The following is a 27,541-nucleotide window of genomic DNA, read 5'->3' as shown; positions in this document are numbered from 1 at the left end:
GAAAGTCTGACATCCCTTTGGATTTTGTGCTTCCAAGAAAAACAAGTTTGTCATCTGATAGCAATAAAACATTTTGCATGATTGGACATTGTTTATCATCCCAGGAAGAGTTTTTACAGTTGACTGGAAAATGGGACCTGGGAAATTTGCTCCTCTTTAATGGTAAGTTTTCCTCTTTGAAGCATTTTCAAAAGTTTTTCTTTAGCCCAAGCTAAATTATTGATTGCTGTTCTTTTATCTGTGTTTAATAAATACTGTTTTTCTAAATTACATTTCTTAAATATTTTAATATTTTTGTAATCTACATGTCTTGCAGTTGATATATATATGCTTAATGAAGAAATATATCCCCTCACTCTACCCTGAGAAAGAGAAGCTTACATTAAATCAATATTATTTTACAATCCAGAAAATGCAGTATCACGGCCAGTAAATTTAGAATGGTTGTCTTTTTTATTTATATGACTGTAGCTAATCCGATTCCGACACGTACTGGTATGCAGATAGTATGTATTGAATAGACACAGAAGAATAAAAAATAGTTCAAATTTAATTATAAAATGGAATTTACCCAGCTATAGTTTCCATTTTTGAAAAAATTAAATTTTGTTATTTTATCAATTAACTTTAGATGTATTAATCCCTAATTATAGTTAACAAAGGTAATTTTCTCATATTAATTTGGAAATTGAAGCTTCATTAATTTTGTGAGATGGGATTAACAGCTGAAAGTTTGGCAAAAAGAAAATAATGTTTCTTCTCTTTTATGAAAAGTCTAGTTCAAGTGTTGTAAATGACTACATTTTCCCGCTTTTCAGGAGCCAGGATTGGTTCTCAGGAGGCCTTTTATCTGTTTGCTTGTGGACCCAACCATACATCTCTCATGCCTTGTAAATATGGCAAGCCACTCAATGACTACTCCAGGTACATTAATAAAGAAATTTTACGATGTGAACAAATCAGGCAACTTTTTATGACCAAGAAGGACATGGACATTGGTCTCCTAATTGTAAGTTTCAATTTTATAAGTTTCAATTTTATAGTAACTGTATGTAAATGTATTTGTTGAAATAGGCAATTATTGATTCATTAGATCTAAAGTTCTTTATTTTGTTCCTTTTTGTTTTCTGCCTTAGAATATGTTTCTTTTTTATAACTTATGAAAAACCTTGATTTCCTGCCCAAATTTATTTCAGATTTTAGTTTGTTTCATACCTACTTATATACCTACCTACCTTTCAAATGTAGATACAGTGAAAATTGAATACTTGTTACCCTGATATACCCTTAAAATATTGCTCATTCACTTCCTTTACATGTTTACAAATAGATACAATTGCGCATTAATGCCTTTTGTACATTGTTGTAATGTTTTGTTCCATGATTTGGGAAACCTCTTTATAGTTCCTAGGAAACTAAGTCATAATCTTTCAGAAGATCTACTGATGCTATTTGAGGTAGTGATTGGAGAGGGGAGAGTAGGTTACCAACTACTACTGGGTGGGAGCCAGGGGTGTGAAATGTTCTACAGTTTATGGGCACCGCTGTGTAGCCATTACCCTGTCACCCCACCATTGGGAAGGCATGCTTTAAGGACACCATTCTCAAACCTGAGATGCTCAACATGTGTGTCACAGTCACTCTCAAGGGCTTAGTAAAACCCACCTTGCTGAGTCACATCAGTTCAGTAGATCCAAAATAGCCAAAACCTTACATTTTTACCAAGGTCTTAAGTGGTGTTGCTTCTATTGTTTGGGAACCGCACTTTGGAGAACTTCTGCATTAATGAAATGAGGAACTCACACAAATATTTAACTTTCATTGTAAGAATTGTCTCCTTTATCCTTTTATTTTTCTTGAAAATAGTATAGATCATTTAAGTTTTACAACTTAATAGAAATTCCTGCAGATGAAAGATCTAACAATTTTGTATGAAAACTCTTTTTACAGAGAAAGTTCTCTAAGCCTGACCTGAGGGCTGTTGAGGTTATGAAAGAATAGTAAGCAAAGGTGGTGCTCTACTGTCAAGGCAAGCTGTCGGGCCTTTACCTGGTCTTACTGCAGTTTGAGGCCTTGTTTTTCCAGCAGTCATATACAGCAAACTGTGTAGTCAATCTAGTTGGAATACAAATATAGCTCTGACAAACTGTATTTTAGTTTCTGTGGGTTCTAAGTGGTCAAAGCTCCAGAGCCCCACTGACTTCTGGGAAAGACCTTGAATGAACACAGTTCCTGTGAGCTAAGAATAACCCCTTAGTACACACTCTGCTTTCAACAATTAGTCTGATTTTTAAGATAGTTTGACGGAATTTGACAGGAAACCAAAAGATGATGGAAACTTCCCTAGGCAGGAGAGAAATATTCAAATTTCAATTCAATTTTAGTTAAGCATAATAAGCATCTGGAATTTTATTCTAATAGAAAGATCTAGTTTAGGGTTACTTTCTTTTTTTTTTTTTTTTTTTTTTTTTTTAAAGATTTTATTTATTTTTTTTTATTTATTTTTTTTTTTATTTTGCATTCTGTGACAGTTTCATAGGCTCTGAGGTTCCCCCTCACCCCTCCCTTTGCCCCTCCCCCACGGTGAACCCCCCCACCCCGTTGCATCGTTACAGTTCAAATTTAATCAAGATTCTTCCCCTGCAAACAGATGCCAAGCATATAGTCCAGCTGCTCATTGTCCAGATGGATTGATCAGCTTCTTGAGGAGACTATTTAGCTGCGAACAACCCCTATTGGTTTTAATATTTCTCAAGTTATGAATCACTGCCAGTCTCGCCTCTCCCAGCTCGATGAGGTCGTTGTAGAGTTCACTGGTTGTCACTGTCCATCATATAGTCTTCATTCGCCCAGTTTTCGCTGCCAACATATATCCGGGATGGTTGATTGACCCGTTCCATCCTCTGTCTTATCTTGGCTAGCGTTCTGAGTCCAGCTGGTCATCGCCACAATCAGTTTGTAGGTGCAGTTCCTGGGCTGATTTTGTTTTCGGACTGGAGTTGCTCCAACTTGCCCGTTCCCAACGCATAGGAGCAGGGTGGAGATCGGACTTTAGTCCAGTTCTGAGATGGTCTCCAAGGCTGCTAGCGAAACAGCTATTTCTGATGGTAAAAACCCCGTAGCTCGCCGCCGGGCGGCCAGCAGGCAGAGCCTGGCACCACTTGGTGCACTGGCCGCCCACAGATAGGGACTCCCTCACTGCCTCGCGGCATTGGTCTTGGCATGCTGAGTCCTGGTTCTCGGATCCGGCCTGGCCAGGCTGCCCCCCGCCCTGGGGAGCAGCCCGCCGTCTCTAGGCCAAGGTTCACGGTCCCTCCCGAACTGCCCGCCTCCAGCTTATGGCCGAGGGGCGGAGCTAGTCCTGTTCCCGAGGCTCCCCCATGGCGGGTTTACCTGAGAAGGAGGCGGTAGCACTTGGCCTGTATAGTAGCCAGAGTTAGGGTTACTTTCAGATGAGAAACCAGGTAGTGAGCAAATCATAACTTGACCATGTTGTCATCCTAAATCAAATTACATGTTTATCCTAACCAAAGCTGGAGTCCTTGTGTACCTTGCATGCCTTGAGGTAGGCTGTATTGTTGATTATATGTCAGTGAAATTGATCATTTCCTCTGTGGGAAGTAGCCTTGCTCCTCCAGTTTTTTTTTTAAGACAAAAAGATCATTTGAGTACGTTTTTACTTTGAGATGTATATTTTCTAATCAATAACATGCGTTTTAAATTTTGTTTCCAAATGATTTTTGTTTCAGGAAAGTCTTTCCATTGTCTATACAACTTACTGTCCTGCTCAGTATACCATCTATGAGCCAGTGATTAGACTTAAAGGGCAAATGAAAACTCAACTCTCTCAAAGACCCTTCAGCTCCAAAGAAGTACAGAGCATCTTATTAGAACCTCATTTTCTAAAAAATCTCCAGCCTACAGAATGTAAAACTATTCAAGGCATTCTGCATGAGATTGGTGGAACTGGTATATTTGTTTTTCTCTTTGCTAGGGTAAGAATCACTGTATTTTTCTAAAGGAAGAAGGGCTACTTCTTCATTGATAAGTGTGTCTTTTGGATTACAAAGTAAGGTTACAATAAAATGTATTAAACTTAGAATAAAAAATATTATAAGGATGTCTTCATGCTTGATATCATAGTTGATAAGATTTTTTTATAATTAAAGAATTTTAGGAGTTCTCTAATATCCAGCAATATAATTGAAACAACTGTTAAATGCATGATATTGAGAGTTGCTTTATATAGAAGAGGGCATTTTATAATGATGACCCAAAGGAAACATGTTTTTCTAAAACAAAGTTTTTGAAACTTACCCATTAAAACTTTCCAGTAAATGGGGGGAAAGACAAGGAGCAGTTAAAAGTGAATTTTAAAATTCATTTTGGCCTGAAATATTTTTAAGGAAGAGAAGTGTAACAGTAAACACCATCTTAGAGTAAATCACTTAACTATCATGTTTGTTTGAAGCAGGGACAGTATCTTTCCTGATGCATAGTTGGCAGGCGGTAGTTAGATATTGAGCCACTCAAGAATTGCTGACATCTGTAACACCAGCAGTCTCCCTTTGCTATTAATCATTTATGATTCCTCAGAGAGTCCATATCGCTATTTAATGTAATCACCCTTCATCTTCCATCATCTTCACAATGGCATCTTTTTTCCCTAAATATAATTTCTACAATATTATGAAATTTTCACACTATCTCCCTACCTGGGTTTATTTAATGGGACTGCCTTTGATTAATTTTATAGTAAGGGGCATATTGGTGTTTGCTGTTAACATTTAACCCTTAATCTATTAGCTATCTTTTTTTCTTTTAATCATTTTTTATATACATGCTGCATTATTGAATATAAGCTTGTTAAACAGATTTTCCCCTTGGGGTTTTCTTTCTTTCTTTTTTTTTTTTTTCTCTTTCTTTCTTGTTTAAGATTTGTTTTTTTGCGTGCTGATGTGGCAGCTCAACAGGCTAATCCTTCCTATTGCAGGGCCAGCATTCCGTGTGGGCACCAGTTCATGTCCCTCCTGCTCCACTTCCTATCCAGCTTTCTATTCGTGGCCTAGGAAAGCACGGGAGGATGACTCAAATTCTTGAGCCCCTGTGCCTAAGTGGGGGACCTGGAGTAGGCTCCTGATTTTAGGTCGACTCAGGTTGGGTCAGCTCTAGCCATTCTTTCCATTTGAGGAGTGAATCAGCAGATGGAAGATCTTTCTCTCTAAACCTCTTTTTCTCTCTGTAGTTCTAACTTTCAAATAAAAATCAGTATTTTTAAAAAAAGATTTATGGGCCCGGCAACGTGGCCTAGCAGCCAAAGTCCTTGCCTTGAATGCGCTGGGATCCCATATGGGCGCCGGTTCTAATCCTGGCAGCTCCACTTCCCATCCAGCTCCCTGCTTGTGGCCTGGGAAAGCAGTTGAGGATGGCCAAAGCTTTGGGACCCTGCACCCACATGGGAGACCTGAAAGAGGTTCCTGGTTCCCGGCTTCGGATTGGCGCAGTACCAGCCGTTGCAGCCACTTGGGGAGTGAATGATCAGATGGAAGATCTTGCTCTCTGTCTCTCCTGCTCTCTGTATATCTGACTTTGTAATAAAAATAAATAAATCTTTAAAAAAAGAATTAGAAAAAAAGATTTATTCATTTGAAAGGCAGAATTACCGTGAGAGAAATTGAGACATTTTCCATTCGTTGGTTCAGTCCTTAAATGGTCACTAGGACCAGGGATTGGCCAGGTTGCAGCCAAGAGCTTCTTTAGGGTCTTGCATGTGTTTGGCAGGGATTCGGGTACTTGAGCCATCTTTCACTGCTTTCCCAGGATATTGACAGGGAGCTGGTTGGAAAGTGGAGCTGCCAGGACATGAACCAGCTTAATCCACCGCACCATAACACCAGCCACTCTTCTAGTGTTTTGAATCGAAAGTTCCTTGTTTAATTTCTCATCAACAGTGTGTGGGCTTTTAAATACCTTTGTATAATTTCAAAGTATGCAACTTTATTTTTTCCTCTTTCATCAAGTTAAGTTCCTCTTTCATCAGTATAAGTTTGTTCTTGATTATTGTTGCATAGTGGTGAGATCCTAGGGAAAAATTTAATCCCTTATCCTAGCTATGTTTAGGATCTTGATAATAAAATTATTGAAGTATGTTTTCACATTTAACTTAAGATATTTGTTTGGTATCCTTCCTCTTCCACTATGAAAAAGAAATAACTTTCTTTAAAAAAAAAATCCCTACATGTGTAGCTTGTCTTTTGAGGCTAATCTCAGTGATCCAGCCAGACACAAAACTGCAACTTCCAGCTGTATCATCAATTTCCATTTTCAGCATATAAACCTCTTTTGCCTGAGTTCTATCCCTGGATACCCATTCATCTTGTTTTTCAGAAAACTTCTTTGGTTTAGCCTTCCCCAATTCAAGCAGAGAAAAGTGAGAAGTGATTTCTGTCACCTCCTGACAATCCTACTGTCTCATTCTGTTTTGCCTTTTATCGTGTTGATAGGTGTATGCTTCTTCTAGTAGCCATCAGAAATCTTGGTTGATCTGAGGTACAAAACAAAGAATGTGGTTTTGCTTGTACATCCTATCTCTTCAATTTGACAGTAGATCCCACCAAGGCAGGCAAAGGGGTACTTCTAAAAGTTTATGCAAACTGGAAGTAAAAAATAAGTTTTGATGCAAAAAATTTTTGAAATCATGCATCAGTTTTTTTTATAATATATATTTACTTTTAAAAAAAGATTTATTTATCTAAAAGGCAGAATTACAGAGAGAACTAGGAAAAAGAGATAAATACATCTTTCATTCTTTGGTCTCCCCTGAAATGACTGTAACAAATAGGGATGGCCCAGACTGAAGCCACGAGCCAGGAGCTTCTTCCAGGTCTCACATGTGGGTGCAGGAGCCCAAGCGTTTAGGTCATCCTTCCGCCACCTTTTCCAGGCATATTGGCAGGAGGCTGAACCAGAAGCAGAACAATTGGGACTCGAAAGCAACACTCATATGGGATGCTGGCGTTGCAAGTGGCAGCTTAGCCCATCATGCCATAATGCTAGGGTACATTATATGTAGTTTCCATGAACTTTTTTAAAAAAAGATTTATTTTTTTTTCATTGGAAAGTCAGATATACAAAGAAGAGAAGAGACAGAGAGGAAGATCTTCTGTCCACTGATTCGCTCCCAAGTGGCTGCAATGGCTAGAGCTGTGCCGATCCGAACTCAGGAGCCAGTGCAGGGTCCCAAGGGTTTGGGTCATCCTCAACTTTTCCCAGGTCACAAGCAGGGAGCTGGATGGAAAGCAGGGCCACTGGAATTAGAACAGGCACCCACATGAAATCCCTGTGCGAACAAGGCAAGGACCTTAGCACTAGGCTACTATACTGTGCCCAGTTTCTCTGAACTTTGTAAGACCTCCTGGAAGATGCTTTTTACTTCTTGTCTGCCACAGTATGTATTGCAGAATCTGTATGTTGATCCATTGATTGATTGAAAACTTAACGTTTTTCTGACGTTTCAGATCACTGATTGTAAAATGCTACTGATCTTTATTAAGGTTGACATTATTTTAGCTTGTTCATAGAAATAGAGTTAAGAGAGTAAAGAACACAGGAATATACCTCTCTTAGCTTTGTTGCTGAACCGTTTTAGTGACAGTGCAAACATTTTAAATGCACTTTCATAGAAATGTTCATTCTCAATAAGTTAGAATAAAAATGAAAAATTTTTTTTAGGTTGTTGAACTCAGCAGCTGTGAAGAAACTCAAGCACTAGCACTGCGAGTGCTACTCTCATTAATTAAATACAACCACCAGAGAGTACATGAGTTAGAAAATTGTAATGGACTTTCCATGATCCATCAGGTGTTGATGAAACAAAAATGTGTAGTTGGTTTTCACATTTTGAAGGTATGACCTCATAAAACTTATGTTCATAGTTTGATGTGCAGTGTTACTCATCTCTTCTAAGTCTTCTATGAAAGCTTTGTATTTCAGTGATACTTTGAGGAAGCTCCTTAGTATGTATTTAATCAAACTGAGGTACAATTTGCATTCTCTTTGTCATTTAAATAATTTTACTTTTCTCCTTAAAGCGTTTTAAGAAAATATGAAAGAAAAAATTAGTTAAGATAATTTAAATGTAAATAGACCATATAGTGTCTCTCATTCAGTAGACTGATGAAATTGTTTGCCTCTGGTCTGACAGGCACACAGTGGCATGAGCCACTGGTTTGTGACACCAGCATTCAGAGTTCTCAAGTTCACAGATGCCTGGGAGAGTTAGCCCATTGTCTCATTTATTTAAATACCACTCTAGCTAAAATCATTTGATTATATTATAATGATAGTTTCATTTTCAAGTACTTACTAGTAAGGAAAATGTAATTGCTTTATACTTATCCCATTTTTAAAATCAAGATTCATGTATTTACGGCCTGGATTCTTAAAGCAATGCATTAATTCAGTCTAAAACATAAAAATCTGTTTTAGCCCATGTTTAAAATTAAGCAATCACAAACATTTAAATGTTTCAGATTTATTTTTTATTTGAATTGCTTTAAAAAATAAATAAACTTTGTAAAATGCTGAGTTATTTACCAGTTTATTAAATTTAATATTGTAGCTGCTGAGATTCAAAACCATGTTTCTGTTGAATTTTTGACTAATTAATGAATAATGCATCTTATATTAATGCAATTTTCAATAGACCCTTCTTGAAGGTTGCTGTGGTGAAGAAATTATTCATATCAATGAAAATGGAGAGTTTAAGTTGGATGTAGAATCTAATGCAATAATCCAAGATACTAAACTCTTAGAAGAGCTGTTGCTCGACTGGAAGATATGGAACAAAGCAGAGGTATTTATTGCGTACTTTTGTCTATCTTTTTAGTTGTGGCAAAATACTCTTAGCATCAAATTTAGTCTTATTTTCAGTGTACACCTGATTATCAACTTATATTTACAGTATTGTGCAACCATTACTACCATCCATCTTCTTAATGCTTTTCCCACCTAGGTGGTAGAGACCCAGCTACTTGAGCCATCTAGCGCTGCCTTCAGGAGTTTGTAATAGCAGGTGAAATTGAGTGGCATAGCCTGGAATCAAGCCCAAGTATTCCAACATCAAGTGCTCACCCCAGGCCATTGCCCACCCTGTATTAAAAAGCATGCATAATGGGCCCAGCGTGGTGACCTAGTGGCTAAAGTCCTCGCCTTTTTTTTTTTGTCATGGATTTTTTTATAAATTTATTTTCATTGCAAAGTCAGGTATACAGAGAGGAGGAGAGACCGAGAGGAAGATTTTCTGAAGCCAGGAGCAGGAACTTCCTCCAGGTCTCTTATGAGGGTGCAGGATCCCAAGATTTTGGGCTGTCCTTGACTGCTTTCCCAGGCTACAAGCAGGGAGCTGGATGGGAAGCGGGCTGCTGGGATTAACACCGGTGCCCATATGGGATTCTGGCAGGTTCAAGATGAGGGCTTTAGCCACTAAGCTACTGCGCCAGGCCCTGGATTTTGATTTTTTTGTTGTTGTTAGTTTCATCTCTTCAAAACACTTTTTTTTCTGATTAAATTCTTCAGTGACTCATAGATCATACAGTAGCATTGTTTTCTTCAAGAAGGTTCTTGATTTTCATTTCTTCAGCAACACATTAGTCATTCAGTAGCATGTTATTTAACTTTCTGGTGTTGTTAATTTCTTTTTTCTTCCTGTTGTTGATTTTGATTTATGGCTTTTCATTTAAGGGGATGTATAGTAGCTGTGTAATGGAGATTCTCATATCTCGTAATATGTTATTTAATTTCACGGCACTGTAAATTTCTGTTTTTCTTCCTATTGTTAATTTTGTATTGTGGCTTTTCATTTAAGGGGATGTACAGTAACTGTGTAATGCAGACTAACATATCCAGATGTGAGGATACAATGCAGTATGCATCCCTACTTCCAGACTAAAGATGGACTCCTGATGAAACTGTTCACTATATGACAATATGATACTGGACTCTGCCATTGTCCATGCCCACAATAATGGACATATGTAAAGTCCTGGCCTTGAACGCGCCCAGGATCCCATATGGTCGCTGGTTCTAATCCCGGCAACCCGGCTTCCCAGCCAGCTCCCTGCTTGTGGCCTGGGAAAGCAGTTGAGGATGACTCAGGGCCTTGGGACCCTGCACCCGCGTGGGAGACCCGGAAAGAGCTCCTGGCTCCCGGCTTTGGATTGGCGCAGTACCAGCCGTTGCGCTCACTTGCAGAGTGACTCATCAGACGGAACATTCTTTCTCTTTGTCTCTCTTCTCTGTATATCTGACTTTGAAATAAAAAAATAATGAATCTTTAAAAAAAAAGCATGCATAACAATATTATATTCACCATGTATATTTGGAAATGATGTGTTGACAACAGAAAATAAGGAATAATTTTTCCAGATACATTTAACCTTTGACATAGAATATATGGGTAATGTTGAATTGTTTTAAATCACTTTAAAAAGTAACTGTGTTAATATGTATGTGTTTCTTTTCTCAGCCAGGTGTCTGGGAAACTCTGCTAACAGCTCTAGAAGTCCTCATCCGAGCAGAACACAGTCAACAGAGATTTAATATTAAGCAGTTATTGAAAGCTCAAGTGGTTCATCGCTTTCTGCTGACTTGTCAGGTTTTGCAGGTATTTTTCATGTAATTTTTTTCGTAGATATTTTCTGTACTTCCTGTTTAATGGATTGGTAATGGAGGCATTGCATTTTCATGGAATGTTCAGGAGGATTTTCTCTTCATCTTTTGTGCTTTCAGGATTTCTGCCTTCAACAACAAATTGATCTTTACATTGTTGTCATTTCTGTCTCAATAACAAGAGAACTACAAATAATGCATTTCTTCATGAAGGGATATATCAATTTTATAGTCTGTTGAACTCAACAACTGATTAATTTTGTTCCATATTTTTCAAGTTACAACTGCTGCAGTTTGTTTTATAGGCTATAGTTAGTGTCTGGAAAAATAAATCCAAAATATGTTTTTAAAAAGTAGCACACCTTGACCACTCATAGTATAATGAGCTTGACTTCCAAGTTAATTTTTTTCTCTGATTTTGTATTCACTTGGTAGTTATATTGAACAATTTTCCAAAATTTTTTTTAAGTGTTGAAGCATCTATTAGAGTTTTGTCAAGTTAGGCAAGTATAATTGTTGTACTAACATTCAGTAAGATTTTACAGCTTAGTGCCTTTGGTTCTGGTCTCTGAGAAACTTATCAGTGGTTGAACTAAAATCTAGTAGCGGGAACAACGTCCCTGTAAAGGTCTCTAGGATCGTACTGCTCCGACCCCATCTGAAAGGATTTTTCCTTTCTCAGGGCACATGAAATTTTTTGCCTTCACATTTTTTGGTCTCACCTTTTCATCTAGCTAACTCTTGCTTATTCTTCTTGCCTCACGCAGAATCCTTCCTTGTCTTTTCCATCTAAATCAGCCTCTTCTCTTTTTTACATTTATTCTCATTCTCTTCACATACAATGTTAGTGTTGTGTTGTTTATGAGATTGTATTTTCTTAACATTAATCTCCTGAGGACAATGATACATTGTTTACTACATTATAATTCTAATACCTGGCACTCATACACACTCAATGTTTTTTGAGTGAATGAATTCTTAGAAAACAAAAACATTGGACCCCACGCGGTGGCTCAATGGCTAAATCCTCGCCTTGCAAATGCTGGGTCCCATATGAGTGCCATTTCTTGTCCCGGCTGTTCCACTTCCCATCTAGCTCCCTGCTTATGACCTGGGAAAGCAGTAGAGGATGGCCCACAGTCTTGGGACTCTGCACTCATGTGGAAGACCCAGAAGAAGCTCCTGGCTCCTGGCTCCTGGCTTTGGATTGTCTTGCCTCCAGCCATTGCAGCCATTTGTGGGGTGAACCAGCAGATTGAAGATCTTTCTGTCTCTTCCCTCTGTAAATCTGGACTGCCTTTCCAATATAAATAAAAATTAAAAAAAAAAAAACAGCAAAACAGAACATTTTATTGCCTTTCTTGATCTCTGTGGGAAATAAGATTGTTGTCTTCAGAAGCACAATATGGTGATTTATCAGGCTTCTTGCTTACTGAATGTTTTATGTATCATAATACATATCAGGGGCCCGGCGGCGTGGCCTTGCAGATAAAGTCCTCACCTTGAACCCCCTGGGATCCCATATGGGCACCGGTTCTAACCCCAGCAGCTCCACTTCCCGTCCAACTCCCTGCTTGTGGCCTGGGAAGGCAGTCGAGGATGGCCCAAAGCTTTGGGACCCTGCACCCACGTGGGAGACCTGGAGGAGGTTCCTGGTTCCCAGCTTCGGATCGGCACAGCACCGGCCGTTGCAGCTCACTTGGGGAGTGAATCATCGGACAGAAGATCTTCCTCTCTGTCTCTCCTCCTCTCTGTAGATCTGACTTTGTAATAAAAAGAAATAATTCTTAAAAAAAAAAGAACATAATGCATATCGGTATTCCTTTGTGTTCATATTGAAGTTTATTGATTGATTTTGCAATGAGTCTATGTGACAGTGTGATATTTATTTTCTTCATGTCTGAAAAAGTACCATTTACTAACTTGGATATTTCAATATATATTTTCACTTCCATTTCACTTATAAAAATGCCACAAAATTCCAGATACCAGTTATTTAGCTAACACAAATACTTTTCTTAAACCTTCTTCATTTAAGGAACCCATTTACCAAATTAACACCTATTTATTAGGCTTAATGTAAAGGAAATATTTTTTTTAAATGAACTTAACCTTTGCCTTAAAGGTATCTGAGTGTTTTTGGCATTTCAGAAAGAGTAAATTGGGAAGTGTATTGGATGTGAGGCAATTTTATTAGTTTATTAACACAGTGAATCAAAGTAGTGATAAAATTGAGAATATAAAATCAGAATCAAATGGAAAAGAGATTATATGGACAGTTAATAGGGCTTGGCTCTGTATAAATGGGAGTTTTAGAGTCAAATATAAAATTGAAGTTATGAGAATATAAGAATGACAGTATCTTAAAAAAGAATGCTACCTTTGTTATTACAACAGATTGCTCAGTACTTTGTTAAGTACTCTGATTCAACCATACATAGAGAGGGAAGATAAAGAAATTTCTCTTCCACACCCTTCATCTAGAGGCTGGCTGCACCTGCTTAGGAAGTGAAAGTAGAAGACAGAAACAAATTATTTTTATCTCATCTTTACTTTTAGTAATTTCTTGGAATTCTGCAGGTAATATAATAGGCAGTAGATGGTGCAGTAGAAAAAGTAAGTAGAACTGATTTTGAGCTATAGTTGTGGGTTAAGTTAGTCGAATAACTGCTTAGAACCTTATGTTCTAGAAAGGAGAGATAAAAAGCTGGTGTGAGAAAGAACTTCATAAACCTGTGTAAATTAAATTTATTTAACTGATTTTGCCTGCCAGACATTTTCCGATCAGATTCAGCAGTATTAGTAGTAAAAGAAAAAAGAAGTGGTAATAGTTGTAGCAGTGATGATAGTACTAATAGTAACTAACATTCATGTGGAGATTAATAATAGTGAGGCGCTATTCTATTTGGTATTTCTGGAGATCCTATGACGTAGCAATTGTATTATCTCCCCATTATAGACAAAGAAGTGGGTGAAGGAGCCAGAGCGCAAAGCTGAGCAGTTTCACTTTGTAATTCATAGTTAAAAGCACTGAAATACCACTTTTCCTTAAAATAAATGGATTATAATTAAATTGTTAACAGTTTTAAGGAATTTATAACAACAAGAATGTGTGACTTGAGCAAACCTATTTAATGGTAAGTGCAGACAGATTATAGTAGTAACCAACAGAATTATGTCACAAAAAGAATATTTTTATTGATCAAAAAAGGTATTGATTTTTTTAAGAAGTGGTTAGTTTTCTTGAAGTTTGATCTTTTTTGTTTTGTTTTGTTTTGTTTTGTTTTCAGGAACACAAAGAGGGGCAGCTTACATCTTTGCCCCGAGAGGTTTGTAGATCATTTGTGAAAATTATAGCAGAAGTCCTTGGATCTCCTCCAGATCTGGAATTATTGACAATTATCTTCAATTTCCTTTTAGCAGTCCACCCTCCTACTAATACTTATGTTTGTCACAACCCCACAAATTTCTATTTTTCTTTGCATATAGGTAAGTATAATCATTTTTGTTAGATCTTGGCTAACTCTACTTTTGTTTTCTTTTTGCTTGATACGCATTTGTCTAATGCTCTTTGAATGACTTCTGCATGCTAAAAATTACACTAATGATATATACTAGGGTTGAAAGAGGGAGGCAAGATTTGTAGAATAAACCAGATATGACCTCTTGCTTCAAGGAATAGAAATGCTAAGAGATTTACATTCAAATAACCACAATTTAAAAAAAACAATATTTGGTCAGGAAAGAGTTTAGTCAAAACACTATGAGAACATACTGAATACACTAGATGATATAGGCATTGAGGAATTTAAGAAGAATTTGGTAAGGTAGATTGAAGAATTAATTTCCCAGGTGAAGAAAATGACTCGAAGTGGGATAAATAGAAAAAGAATGAATTTTCCCAAAGTATTGAGGATCTACAAAGGAATAGGAGGAAATATGGGGCAATATTACAGTGTGTAGGTTAAGCTGCTGCCTGTGATGCTGGCATGCTGTTTCTGAGAGCCTGTTGGATTCCCTTCTGCTTTGTTTCTGATCCAGCTGTTTGCTGATGCATCTGAGAAAGCAAGAGATAATACCTCAAGTACTGGGCCCCTGCCACCCCTGTGGATGACTAGATAGAGTTCTAGGCTCCTAGCTTCAGCTTGATCCAGTCCTGTGGAGAGTGAACCAGCCAGTAGGAGATCTTTCTGTCTCTCCCTGTTTCTGTCACTTAGTCTTTCAAATACATAAAAAGAATGCTAAAAAAAAAATAATGCTAAGGTTAGATTAAATGAATTCTTAAATGCAAGGTCAGAGAGGAGTTTAAACTTGTATTCTGGTGAAAGATTCTTAAGAGTTTTGTTTATAATCAAAAGGATATAAATACGTTATTGCAGTAGGATTTAGTAATAAGAAACTGGGGGCAATACGCCAATTATAGTAATCTATGAAAGATGAAATAACAGAACCTGGCCTTAGGAGAAGTGAAACCAGAAAGGAAGAAAAATGGAGAAATGAAAGGCTAGAATGGGGTGACTTTAGGAATGTTAGGGAACAGGAGACTATTGCATGTCAGGTGTTCTATTATCATTCTTAGTTAACTGGAAAAGGAAGTTAGAACAAGCAGGAATTCCCCTACAGAGAAGTGAGTTGAAGCTCAGAAAAGATGAGACTGAGCAGCAGATGTAGTGATGGGGAAAATACTGAGATAGAAGAGCAATCTATATAAAGAACTCCTAATGGTATGACTATTGAGAGTTAAAGTGGCTGAGAATAATCAACATCTAGAAAGTTAAATGGTAAATTTAGAATAGGAAATTGGTTGTACAGTATCTATTTTAAGTAATAAAATGAGTAACACGAAAAGTCCAAATGAAATCAGATACCACTGCTTTGTGTTCAGTTGCAGGATATCTAGTGGGAAGTACTGTATAAGATTCTGAGAACAGGGCAGCGGTTAAAATATGACTTCCTCCCACAAGAGGTTTACAGTATAGTAGAGGGAGAGTGACATAATCAGATTATTTTTTTTAAAGATTTATTCATTTTTTTATTACAGCCAGATATACACAGAGGAGAGACAGAGAGGAAGATCTTCCGTCCGATGATTCACTCCCCAAGTGACCGCAACGGGCTGATGCGCACCGATCTGAAGCCGGGAACCTACAACCTCCTCCAGGTCTCCCACGCGGGTGCAGTGTCCCAATGCATTGGGCCATCCTTGACTGCCTTCCCAGGCCACAAGCAGGGAGCTGGATGGGAAGTGGAGCAGCCGGGATTAGAACCGGCGCCCATATGGGATCCCGGGGCTTTCAAGGCGAGGACTCTAGCCGCTAGGCCACGCCACTGGGCCCGACATAATCAAATTATTACAACATACCATGTGGAAGACACAGTGATAGTGAAGTCAACATTTTGTTTCCTGGGAGCACAGCCTGTGATTACAGCCCAGGGACTGGTTCCTGGAGGAAGTGATGCCTGCTCTCAGGTTTAAAGGAGAAGTAGAAATCAAGAGAAGGGCCTTCTATGAAGAAGAAACAGCTTGCTGGAGAGCCATGAAATGTTCATATTGCTGAAATGTAATGTAAGAAACAAGCATCTGGGGTCAAATTGTAGACATTCTAGAAGAAGCCCACACTTTGGCCAAGGTGGTTAATCAGGCAGCAGAAATCCTATGTAGATTTTAAGCAGTAATTGACATGTGTGAGAGAAATTCTGGCAGTTGAGGAAGTGAGGGTGACAAGATGTCCATCAGTGACATCACATAGAAATTTCTGCTGGTCCACTCCCAAAGGACTGCAAAAGTCAGGCCTACGCCAGGCCAAAACCAGGAGCCTCGAATTTAGTCTGGGGCTCCCATGTGGATGCCAGGGACCTAAGCACATGGTCATCACCACTGCCACTAGGAAACTAGATCTGAAGCAAGGGTAGAAACCAAACCCATCCAGTGGGTTGGCACTGTGCCACAGTGCCCACCCCAGTTCCAATTGTCTACATGGGAAATGAACTAACCACAGAACAAAGCAAAGTGGATTTAGGGCAAAAGAAAGATTCAGAGTTTGCTGCATTTGTAGTAAATTTAAGAAATTTAAGCAGGAAAGTTCAGAGGAAGACAAAGTATTCATTTAGAATTCTTATTAGGGGCCCGGCAGCGTGGCCTAGTGGCTTAAGTCCTCGCCTTGAACGCACCGGGATCCCATGTGGGCGCCGGTTCTAATCCTGGCTGCTCCACTTCCCATCCGGCTCCCTGCTTGTGGCCTGGGAAAGCAGTTGAGGATGGCCCAATGCATTGGGACACTGCACCCAAGTGGGAGACCCGGAAGAGGTTCCAGGTTCCCGGCTTCAGATCGGCACAGCACCGGCTGTTGCGGTCACTTGGGGAGTGAATCAATGGACGGAAGATCTTCCTCTCTGTCTCTCCTCCTCTGTGTATATCTGACTTTGTAGTAAAAATAAATAAATATTTTTTTAAAGAAGAATTCTTATTAGACACCGAAGAAAATGTATAAACATCTAAGATACAACCCTTTCCTCAAGAAATAGCTAAGCGATCTCCATGGAGAGATTATAAAATATATAAAAAGTAAACATGTGACTGTTAAGCCGTAGTCATAATTATCCTTTTAAAAAGGATTTACTTGTTTATTTTAAAGGCAGAGCTACAGGGGAAAGGGATAAAAAGAGGAGGAAGGAGATAGAGAAAAAAATCTTGCATCATCTGATTCACTCCCCAAATGGCCACGGCAGTTAGGGCAGGGCCGGGCTGAAGCTAGGAGCTTGTAGCTTCATCTGAGTCTCCCATGTGGATTGAAGGGCCTAGGTGCTTCAGATGTTATGATGCTTTCCCAGGCACAATAACAGAGCCAGATCAAAGTGGAGTGGCTGGGATAGAAACCAGCACTCATACAGATGCCTGTACTGTAGGCAGCAGCTTTCCCCACCATACCACAAGCACCAGCTCCAATAATTCAAAGGAAATAGAAGTTACTATGGCCCTTAATAATCAGCAACAGAAAACGAAACCCTGTGGTACTCTTATCAGGCTGCTGGGAGTATGCCATGCCATATCTTTGAAAGTCTTTCTATCAGATTTGTATCTAGTGAGATTTTCTTTTAATATTATATTTTTGTCTTACTTTTTAAAAAGTTTTGCTCTCAAAAAATGTTTTTGGATATAGATGGCAAGATCTTTCAAGAGAAAGTGCAGTCAATCATGTACTTGAGACATTCCAGCAGCGGAGGGAGACCTCCTGTTAATCCTGGATTTATGGTAGTAAGCCCATCTGATTTTACTGCTTCACCACCTGAAGGTAAAATAGTTGTAGAAATATTATAACTCTTCCTATTTCAGTTCTGAATATCTGTGTTTTGTTAAATGGCATGTGTTTTAGCTATTTAGTACAACCTAATGTTCAGTCTTAAAAAAGAATAAGATTTTTGCTACATCTCAGGGGATTTGACATCTTTGTTCTTATATTCATTCATTTTTAAAAAAAGTTTTTTGGTTTTTATTATTAATTTCCTCCCTGACTCATAGGTCACACAATAGCATCATTTGCTTCAGGAAGGTCTTTGATTTTCTTTTTCATTTCTTTGGCGACACATTGGTCATTCAGTACCATGTTATCTAACTTCATGTAGTAAATTTTTGTTTTTTTTCTCTATTGTTGATGTTGTTTTATGGCTTTTTATTTAAGGGGAAGTGTAGTAATTTAGTAGTAGAGACTGTCATATACAGATGGGATGATATAATGCAGTATGTATCTCTATTTGCAAATCAAAGATAGATTCCCAATGAAAACTGTTGAATGTATCTTGACAGTAAGATGCTAGACTCTGCCATTGTCCATGCTTGTAATATCAAGATACACTTAAATAGTAGAATGATGGATTTATGATTGTGAAGGACTATGCTGTTGTAATGATGTGGGGGAAATAAGTGGAAGTGCAGGAATAAGGAGAAAATGGAAATCCTGGAACCTTTGAAACTGTGTCATGGAATAATAAAATAAAATAATTAATTAATAAATAAATAAAAAGAACCTGTAAAAAATCTAACAGATATTTAAAGAATCATTTTCAATACTCTCTACTGTCAATAGCAAAATTCCATCTAACAAAATATATAGTATAGATTTTCAGGAGCAGTTAAAAATTGGATAAGGGTTCTTACGTTGCTCTTTCATTGTTTTGTAGTCATTTGCCCTTCATTATGCGTCTAGCTTATTTTCTCATTTGCTTCAACTGAACTTTTTGTTTTGTTATTGTTTGTCTTACTTTCTTAGCAATAAAAAATGGTGACAGAAATGGAGGGAATAGAGAAGTGAGAGAAATAGAAAACTGTCTAAGGCAACTAAGTGTAGTATTAACTACCATCCTTTATTGTTGGCCTGTTATGTGCCCAGTCCCATGCTGGGTGCATCACAAATAAATTCTCATCTCACTTTTAAAGCAATCCTGCAAAGTATTCTTAACCCACATTTTACATTTTCATAAACTAACACTCGTCTGTTATAGTACCGTGATTTTCTTGCTCTCATCTAATAGAATTGTCGTTTGAATGCCCATACTCTTTCCGTTGTTTCAAACCACTTCCTTGCAATATTAGCCCAAGGTAATTTAAGTTTCTGTTAATTTTACTGTAAGAAGACTATTAATCTAATGCCTTTGTTTTACTCAACCAATATTCGATTTTGCTAAGGAAATAGAAAAAGACATGCTTGTGAAAGGTTTTAAGCATAGATGGTTAAAAGAAAAGTAGTTTTAATATTTAAGGATTCTAAGCATTATTTGCTAAGAAAACTAACCAATATGGATTCTTTAATAATGCTAGATAAATGGGCAGTGACTTTGGTTGTGATTTATCCTGCAGAATAGATATGGTGCCGCTTAATACATTTTTAAATAGTATTTTTCTGTTTGCTCTTACCAGGAAACAATCCCTCCAATGTTATTCCACAACAAATGGCTGCCCATATGTTGCGTTCTAAAAGTCTGCCAGCATTTCCTACTTCACCACTAACACACCCACGAAAATTGACTGGAAGTTTGGGCTGTAGTATTGACAAGTTACAAAATATAGCAGATACTTATGTTGCTGCTCAACTAGAGAAGCAGAATGCTTTGGAGAGTTCTGGCACACTGAAAAAAGGCAAAGAGGAAGCATTTATCAGTAGCTGTGAGTCTGCAAAAACTGTTTGTGAAATGGAAGCTATCCTCTCAGCGCATGCCTCTGTCAGTGGTGTCCAAACAGGAACCCAGGGACTTCCAGGAGTCAAAGCAGATCATAAAGAGTTGGGAACAGAGCCCGGATTTGATGATGACAGTCCTGGGGATGGGTCCAACCTGCGTCGACCTGATTACTTAAAGGGACTGGCCTCTTTCCAGCGAAGCCACAGCAGTATTGCAAGCCTTGGGTTAGCTTTTCCTTCACAGAATGGATCCGCAGCTGTTGGCCGTTGGCCAAGTCTTGCTGATAGGAACACCGATGACTGGGAAGATTTTGCCTTTTCCCTTGGTTATGAACCAAACTACAACCGAAATGCAAGTGCTCAAAGGTACTTGTGTGTTTATGTGCACTCCCAATCCTTTTGTTTTACTACTTAAAAACCTCTACATTTTTAGAAGTATCTTTATTATTCCAATCCTTATAATGTAACATATATCAGTCACAAGTAGAAAAGTGTCTTTATTTTAATATTTACATAATACTGAACTCCATCTTTAACCAAAGACCTAATCATAAACAGCTTTGAAAGAAAAAATATTTTGTGGCTTAATTCTTTTTGTTTATTTAGTTATTTGAAAGGCAGAGTTAGAGAGACAGGCAGAGATTTTCCAACTCTGTCTTCCTTCCCAGATGATTGCGATGTCCCAGGCTGTGCCAGGCTAGGTCAAAGCCAGGATCCTAGAACTCTATCTGGATCTCTCACATGGATGAGCAGGACTTAATTACTTAGTCTGTCATCTACTGTTTTCCCAGGCACATTAGCAGGGAGCCAAATCAGAAAGTGGATTAACCAGGGCTTGAACTGGCACTCATACGGAATTCTGGCCTTGTGAACAGTGGCCTATCTTTGGTACCGTAAAGCCAGCCCTGAATTATTTAATTCCTTACAGGCATTAGAAAACAATTCTTTAGTTCAGGGAAATAAAAAGACATTGTTCCTGATAGTATCTCACAGTCCAGTATTGTCAGGTGCAACTGAGCACATGCAATGAGACTGGTGCAACTAAAGAACTGAATTTTAAATTTAATTTTAATAACATAAGAAGCAGTTACTAGAAAATATAATAGAGGGCATATAGAATAAGATAATATCTAGCAGGTTATTTGCCAAAAAATTGTATGATAAAAGTGATGGTAAGTTGTTGATCACAGTTAAATTAGGAATGATTTCTTAAACCTTATGTGTGTTTGCATTACATGTTAAAATTATCACAGTTCATCACAGTTCATAAAATAATCATTATGTACTTTCCTCCCTGGTATTGTTCCACTGAGACATTTTTGGTCTCTGTTCTAGTGTAACTGAAGACTGTTTGGTACCTATATGCTGTGGGTTATATGAACTCTTAAGTGGACTTCTTCTCATCCTGCCTGATATTATGCTTGAAGATGTGATGGACAAGCTTATTCAAGCAGATACACTTTTAGTCCTCGTTAACCACCCATCACCAGCTATACAACAAGGAGTTATTAAAGTAAGAGCAAATGTTACATACATGTAACTTTTAATTCAGAAGAATAAATATATACATGTAACATAAAATTTTGAATGTATGTGTTAAAGTAGAGCTAATGCTTGAATTTATACTTAGAAATAATGAACTAACATAGTTTGTTGCTTCTTACTCATATTTTTTTTATCATCATCTAAGTAACATGTAAGGAATTCGGTGATGAATATTTGCCACAACAGTATTAGTGAAAAGAAAAAAAAAGAAGCATAGGGAAACAAGAATTCTGTTGAGGAAAGCAAAGGAGGATTCACACAAAAAATATGCTTTGTAGTTTGTATAAACTGAAAGTTCCTAAATTAGGGCCATGTGTGCTTGGGGAAAGGTACTACTGTTGGCACTGGAAGGGAGTGATTAGGGGGAAAGAGAAGTGAAGGACTGTGTGTCAGCAGGTTAGCGTAGTGTTCCAGGAGGAAGTTGGAAGCGTGCCTCATCTGGAATAGTGAGAAGTCAAAGGACATGCCCTGGAATGAAGGAGAATCTGTAAACATGTTCCATGTAGTCAGCTAAAGGAGGGTGGAAGTTCCAGGCTGCGCTCCTAGAATTAGGCACGTATATTTTGTTTATACTTAAGTAAGGCTTCATGCTTCGCTTAAGACAATGTTTTCCTAATTATGGAGGTATTAATATCACCAAGATAGATCCATCCTAGCAATCCATAGTAATCAGAGATGAACTGAATTTTTATATTATAGATGTGCCATTTTAAGCTTTATGTTCTTCTCTATCTATGAATAACTTTATGTGAATAATTTAAGCTGTAACATAAAAGCATGATATGCTGCTTGATTTGTATGCATTATTTTAAGATGTTAATACATTGTCTAAATTGTCTTACATTTTTCTGTAGCTATTAGAAGCGTATTTTAATAGAGCATCTAAGGAACAAAAAGATAAATTCCTGAAGAATCGTGGTTTTTCCTTGCTTGCCAACCAGTTGTATCTTCACCGGGGAACTCAGGAATTATTGGAGTGCTTCATTGAAATGTTCTTTGGTCGGCGCATTGGCCTTGATGAAGAGTGAGTTCTTCCCTTTACCATCATTGGGGGATATTTTGTCCTAAATGTGAAGTTTAGTGAACTTACTCTGAGAATTAGTTAATCACCGTTAGAAAAAAATATCATTTGACAGGTGAATCAATTTATTATTTCCCATATTCTTTTCTAAGAAAACTTTTTGTTTTGTGCTTCATTTACTTTCTGGAAACTAGAAGCAAATTCTGAATCAAATGAATGAAAGTAATAGTAAAGATTTAGCATGTAGTATTGACATGTGAAGTCCTAACTGAAAAGAGGGGAGAAAACCTGAGTGATCTAAACAGGACCACCTCACTCTCCTCAGAGCTCTGAGTTTATCTGAAGGATCAGTAAATTGCCACTTGGGATTCTCAAAAATGCTAATTGCTGTTGTTTGACTCCAGTCTAATGCTGAAGGATTAACAAATAAGTATGCAGATGAGAGAATAATTTTGTCCCAAGCCAAAAGTTTGGCAGTAAAGTTAAACTGTCATTTATTTCCTTTTGTAATATGTATTGGAAAGAAATCTATCTCTCCTTATTAGGTTAGACAAATTCAGACCTTGGAAAATGTATTTACTTAGATAATTTCAATAATAGTTTTAAATTTGTCTTCTACTTTTGACTTTTACAAAGTAATTCTGCCTTGTCTCAATTGACTTTCACAACAGCCATGAAAGTAAAATAGGGCAAATAGCACCATGCATATTTTTTAAATTATTTTTTATTAATTATTATGCATTATGTGACAGTTTCATAGGCTCTGGGAATCCCTCCACCCCTCTCCACGCCCCTCCCCACCGGTGGATTCCTCCACCCTGATGCAGTATTACAGTTCAAATTCAATCAAGATTCTTTACTTGCAAACATATACCAAACATAGAGTCCAGCTACTTATTGTCCAGATGGGTAGAACAGTTTCTTGGGGAGACCATTTCTGGTCCAAAGTTAGAGCTGGTAGAATATCATCCCAGTTAATTAAGAGTCCCAATATAACATTAACAGCAATTTGTAACATTATGGAATTGACATGGTTTTGCGTAACCAGTATGTTAAAAAAAAAAAAAAAACATGCTCATAGCAGCACAATCAGTAATTGCAAAAACATGGAAGCAACCAAAATGCCCATCAACAGAGGATTGGAGAAGAAAGCTATGGTTCATCTACTCCATGGAATGCTACTCAGCTATTAAAAAAAACAAAATGCAGTTCTTTGTGGCCAAATGGGCCAAACTGGAAACCATAATGCTAAGGGAAATGAGCCAATCCCAAAAGGTTAAATACCACATGTTTGCCTTAATTTAAGATGATATGATGTTATGTATAACATGTTATGTTTTGAATGTTATATGTTGTGTATAAACTAAAATTGAAGTATAGGTGAGGTGGTCACAGAAGGTGGCTGGGAACTCGCATTTATCTTTAACATATTGGTTACTCATTACTATGTCAATTAATTCCATAATGATGTAAATTTTTGCTGATGGTATGTTGGAGCTTTCAATTGACTGGGATGATACTCTGCTGGCTCTGTCTTCAGACCAGAGAGGGTATACCTAAGAAGCCGTTGAACTTGACTGGACAATAAGATGTTGGACTCTATGTTTGGTATACGCTTGCAATGGGGGAATCTCAACTGAACTTGAGCTGCGGTTATGCAACAAGGTGGAGGAATCCACCATGGTGGGAGGGTTTGGGGAGGGGTGGGGAGAACCCAAGTATCTATGTAACTGTGTCACATAATACAATGTAATTAATGAAGTTAAATAATAAATAATTAAAAAAAAAAACAAAACAAAAAAAACAAGTTCTTAACCACAACCTATGATTTGCTCATTGACATTTCAATTTTAGTTTGTACACAGGACCGGCTGCTGTATACCTTAAAATGGCTATAAGGTACCATTCAGCTGTCTCGTGTGTATTTCATTTTAGTATTTAGCCATTTGTTGTGTTGAAGTATAATTTTGCTGATCTTGGCAGATTTTAGGATAATCTAGACTGGCTTGTAACTCTAACAAGACATTTGTCAACAATTAAGGTGCAGAACATTTTTTGGGGGGGGGAGGTGTGCAGGAAAGTCCCCAACACCACGGTGAAGAGTGACTAATCTTCGTCCCCCACCCAGCGAGGCATGAGCCAATCCATGCCAGCTCTTTCCTGTCAGATTCCAAGCTCTACTTTTTGTTGTTTGTCTATTTATTTTAGGTTTTTTTAGTTTGTATGATTGTTTGTTTGCTATGAGGGGTTTTTGGAGCGATCCTGATGGTCATTGCAAGGGAGGGTGGGGGTCCAGAGGTGGAGCCAGGCTCGGACCAGAGAAAGCTCTCCTCCCTGGTCCCGAAGGACGTTTATTGTTCTTCTGTTTCTGCGGACCGCTCAGGGCTTCTGGTTGTCTTTCTGATGACGTTGGTTTCTGCACGGTAGTGTTTGGACTTCTTCCATCCCCAGCGGAAGCTCCGGTTGGGGGTGGGTGACCTCAGAGTACTCGGCCTCCGAGGACATCCAATTCCCTGTGGCCTCCTTAGCACCATGCATATTTGAAAGAGAAGGAAAGTGAGGGGCCAGTGTCGTGGTGTAGTAGGCGAAGCCTATGCCTACAGTACCTGTATCCTGTGTTTCTTGTTCTGGTGGCTCAACTTCACTCCAGCTTCCTGCTTATGGCCTGGAAAAACAAAATACAATGGCTTAAATCCTTGTGCTTCTACATCCAAATGACAAATCAGGAGGAGGCTTCCATGCCCTGACTTTGGATCAATCCAGCTCTAGATGTTGCAGCCATTTGGGGCATGACTCTACTGATGGAAGATGGAAGATCTAGCTCTCTGTCTTTTCTTCTGTTTGTATAACTTGGCCTTTCAAATTAAAATAAATATTAAAAAGAAACACAAAAATAATGTTCCTGTGCTCTTGGGGTTGGACATCAGGGGCCCATGAGTGATTTCCAGCAAGCCTATTAAGGTGATGAAATTGTTCATCTGTTTCATCCAAATATGTGCTGGAATGAAATTCTGGCAACAGAATGGTCTAACAACAGATTAAGAATCCATACTTCCTAAATTTGTGTTTTTTTAAGATTTATTTATTTTTATTAAAATAGCAGATTTAGGACCCAGTGCGGTGGCCTAGCAGCTAAAGTTCTCGCCTTGAACACACTGGGATCCCATATGGGCATCGGTTCTCATCCTGGGCAGCTCCACTTCCCATTCAGCTCCCTGCTTGTGGCCTGGGAAAGCAGTTGAGGATGGCCAAAGCCTTGGGACCCTGCACCTGCACCTGCATAGGAGATCTGGAGGGAGGTTTCTGGCTCCTGGATCGGTGCAGCACCAGCTGTTGTGGTCACTTGGGGAGTGAATCATCAGATAGAAGATCTTCCTCTCTGTCTCTCCTTCTCTCTGTATATCTTACCTTGCAACTAAATAAATAAATAAATAAATAAATAAATCTTATTAAAAAAAAAACAGCAGATTTAGAGAAAGAAGGAAAGACAGACATATCTTCATCCACTGGTTCTCTCCTCAAATGGCAAGAAGGGCCAGAGCTGAGCCAATCTGAAGCCAGGACCCATGAGCTTCTTCTCTGTGGGTACAGTGCACAGGGCCCTAGAAGATTGAGCTATCCTCCAGTCATTCCCCAGGCCACAAGCAAGGAAATGGATGGGAAGTGGAATAGCCAGGATTCAGACTGGCACCTATATGGGATGACAGCGATGGGATGTGCAGAATTAGCCAATTGAACCATTGTGCTAGCCCCCTGAACTCATTTTTATACCTTTAAAATCACGATAATGAAATAACACATAGTTGTCATTATTTTTCCATAGTTTGTGACTAATTGCTCTTAATGTGCTTTTAATTGTGTTTCATTTATTACAGATTTGATCTGGAAGATGTGAAAAATATGGACCTTTTTCAGAAGTGGTCTGTCATTCCTATTCTAGGACTAATAGAGACCTCTCTATATGACAATATGCTCTTACATAATGCTCTTTTACTTCTGCTTCAAATTTTGAATTCTTGTTCTAAGGTAGCAGATATGTTGTTGGATAATGGTCTACTCTATGTGTTATGCAATACAGTGGCAGCCCTGAATGGATTAGAAAAGAAGTAAGTTTTAAATTATAGCTTAAATTCCATCCGATAAATACTTTATAGGAGGGAAATTTTAGTAATTGGTTACTTTAGCATCTAATTCTTCAGAATATTTTTTTTAAAATTTCGCCCTCAAAAAATGTTACATTGGTTTTTATTATTTTAAACAATGTATGGTTAAGAAGGGGTGTTTATATATGGCTTATTTTGCATATTTAGAAGGCAAGTAGGATAAATTTAACATCCTCCAACTGTGTTTACCAAGTTTCTAACATAGACTTGTTATCCATATTAAGGAAATTGAAGATTAGAGAGGTAAAGTAACTTATTGATGATCACAGCTAGTAAATAGTGTGAGAATTAAACTGTCTTGCTTCAGAAGCTTGTATTTTGAATCTTCTGTGCTGTTCTGTTAGCATGTAATATTACTGCTTGTTACCATAAACCAATTTCTAACTGCCAAAAATATATTTACAAATGTCTGCCATTAATTGACAAACAGCTTTTTAAAAATAGATGTTTTTGTTTGGATTTTGTGTTGCTGGTGTCTGCACTTAGGATGTAATACATACCATCTTACTATGTAATGTTAACATTTAAATCTCCAGAAGCACCATCCTCTTGTAAATGACAGTACTAACTGTGTTCTGTGGTTTTGCAGAGAGAATAGAGCACATCTTTACTATTTCTCTAAAACAGAGATGACTTAAAATAGTTTAGCTTTTATTAGGCACCTGTAATGTTTATAGTCTGTATGCTAAGCATATGGGAAATAAAGACTTTGGATTAGATTTCTCCAAAGCACTTAGTCATCATAACAGTACGGAGAATGAAATGGGTAGAACTTGAGAAGAATGTGTGCATACTTGATCTGAAAGGAGTTTTCGTTGGTTTGTCTTTAAAAACACTTTCCTTAATGAAAATCCCTGTCCCAAAAAAGTTGCTGTTCCTAACCCTTGCTTGATTTTAAAACATAAAATGGAGAGATAAGTAGTCAGCCTAATGTTAAACACTGAGGAAGATTATCAAGATTAAAATTGGAG

The 27,541-nt window shown here is 38.0% G+C and overlaps 1 protein-coding gene across 4 annotated transcripts in view; it reads left to right on the top strand.

Annotated features, from left to right (window-relative positions):
* LYST (lysosomal trafficking regulator) overlaps window positions 1-27,541 on the top strand; it is a 185,295-nt gene that overhangs the window by 79,959 nt on the left and 77,795 nt on the right. For all 4 annotated transcript variants that reach the window (XM_058669377.1, XM_058669376.1, XM_004578521.3 and 1 more), the window contains exons 15-26: window positions 2-162; window positions 819-1,009; window positions 3,750-3,995; window positions 7,732-7,905; window positions 8,705-8,854; window positions 10,526-10,663; window positions 13,959-14,157; window positions 17,829-17,960; window positions 19,583-20,207; window positions 21,177-21,354; window positions 22,241-22,410; window positions 26,283-26,513. In XM_058669377.1, coding sequence (XP_058525360.1) covers window positions 2-162; window positions 819-1,009; window positions 3,750-3,995; window positions 7,732-7,905; window positions 8,705-8,854; window positions 10,526-10,663; window positions 13,959-14,157; window positions 17,829-17,960; window positions 19,583-20,207; window positions 21,177-21,354; window positions 22,241-22,410; window positions 26,283-26,513 — 2,595 coding nt within the window. The remainder of the gene's footprint in view (window position 1; window positions 163-818; window positions 1,010-3,749; window positions 3,996-7,731; window positions 7,906-8,704; window positions 8,855-10,525; window positions 10,664-13,958; window positions 14,158-17,828; window positions 17,961-19,582; window positions 20,208-21,176; window positions 21,355-22,240; window positions 22,411-26,282; window positions 26,514-27,541) is intronic.

The sequence above is a fragment of the Ochotona princeps genome, chromosome 10 (assembly GCF_030435755.1).
Source record: "Ochotona princeps isolate mOchPri1 chromosome 10, mOchPri1.hap1, whole genome shotgun sequence".
NCBI lineage: Eukaryota > Metazoa > Chordata > Mammalia > Lagomorpha > Ochotonidae > Ochotona > Ochotona princeps.
This window is presented reverse-complemented; position numbering and strand designations above follow the sequence as displayed.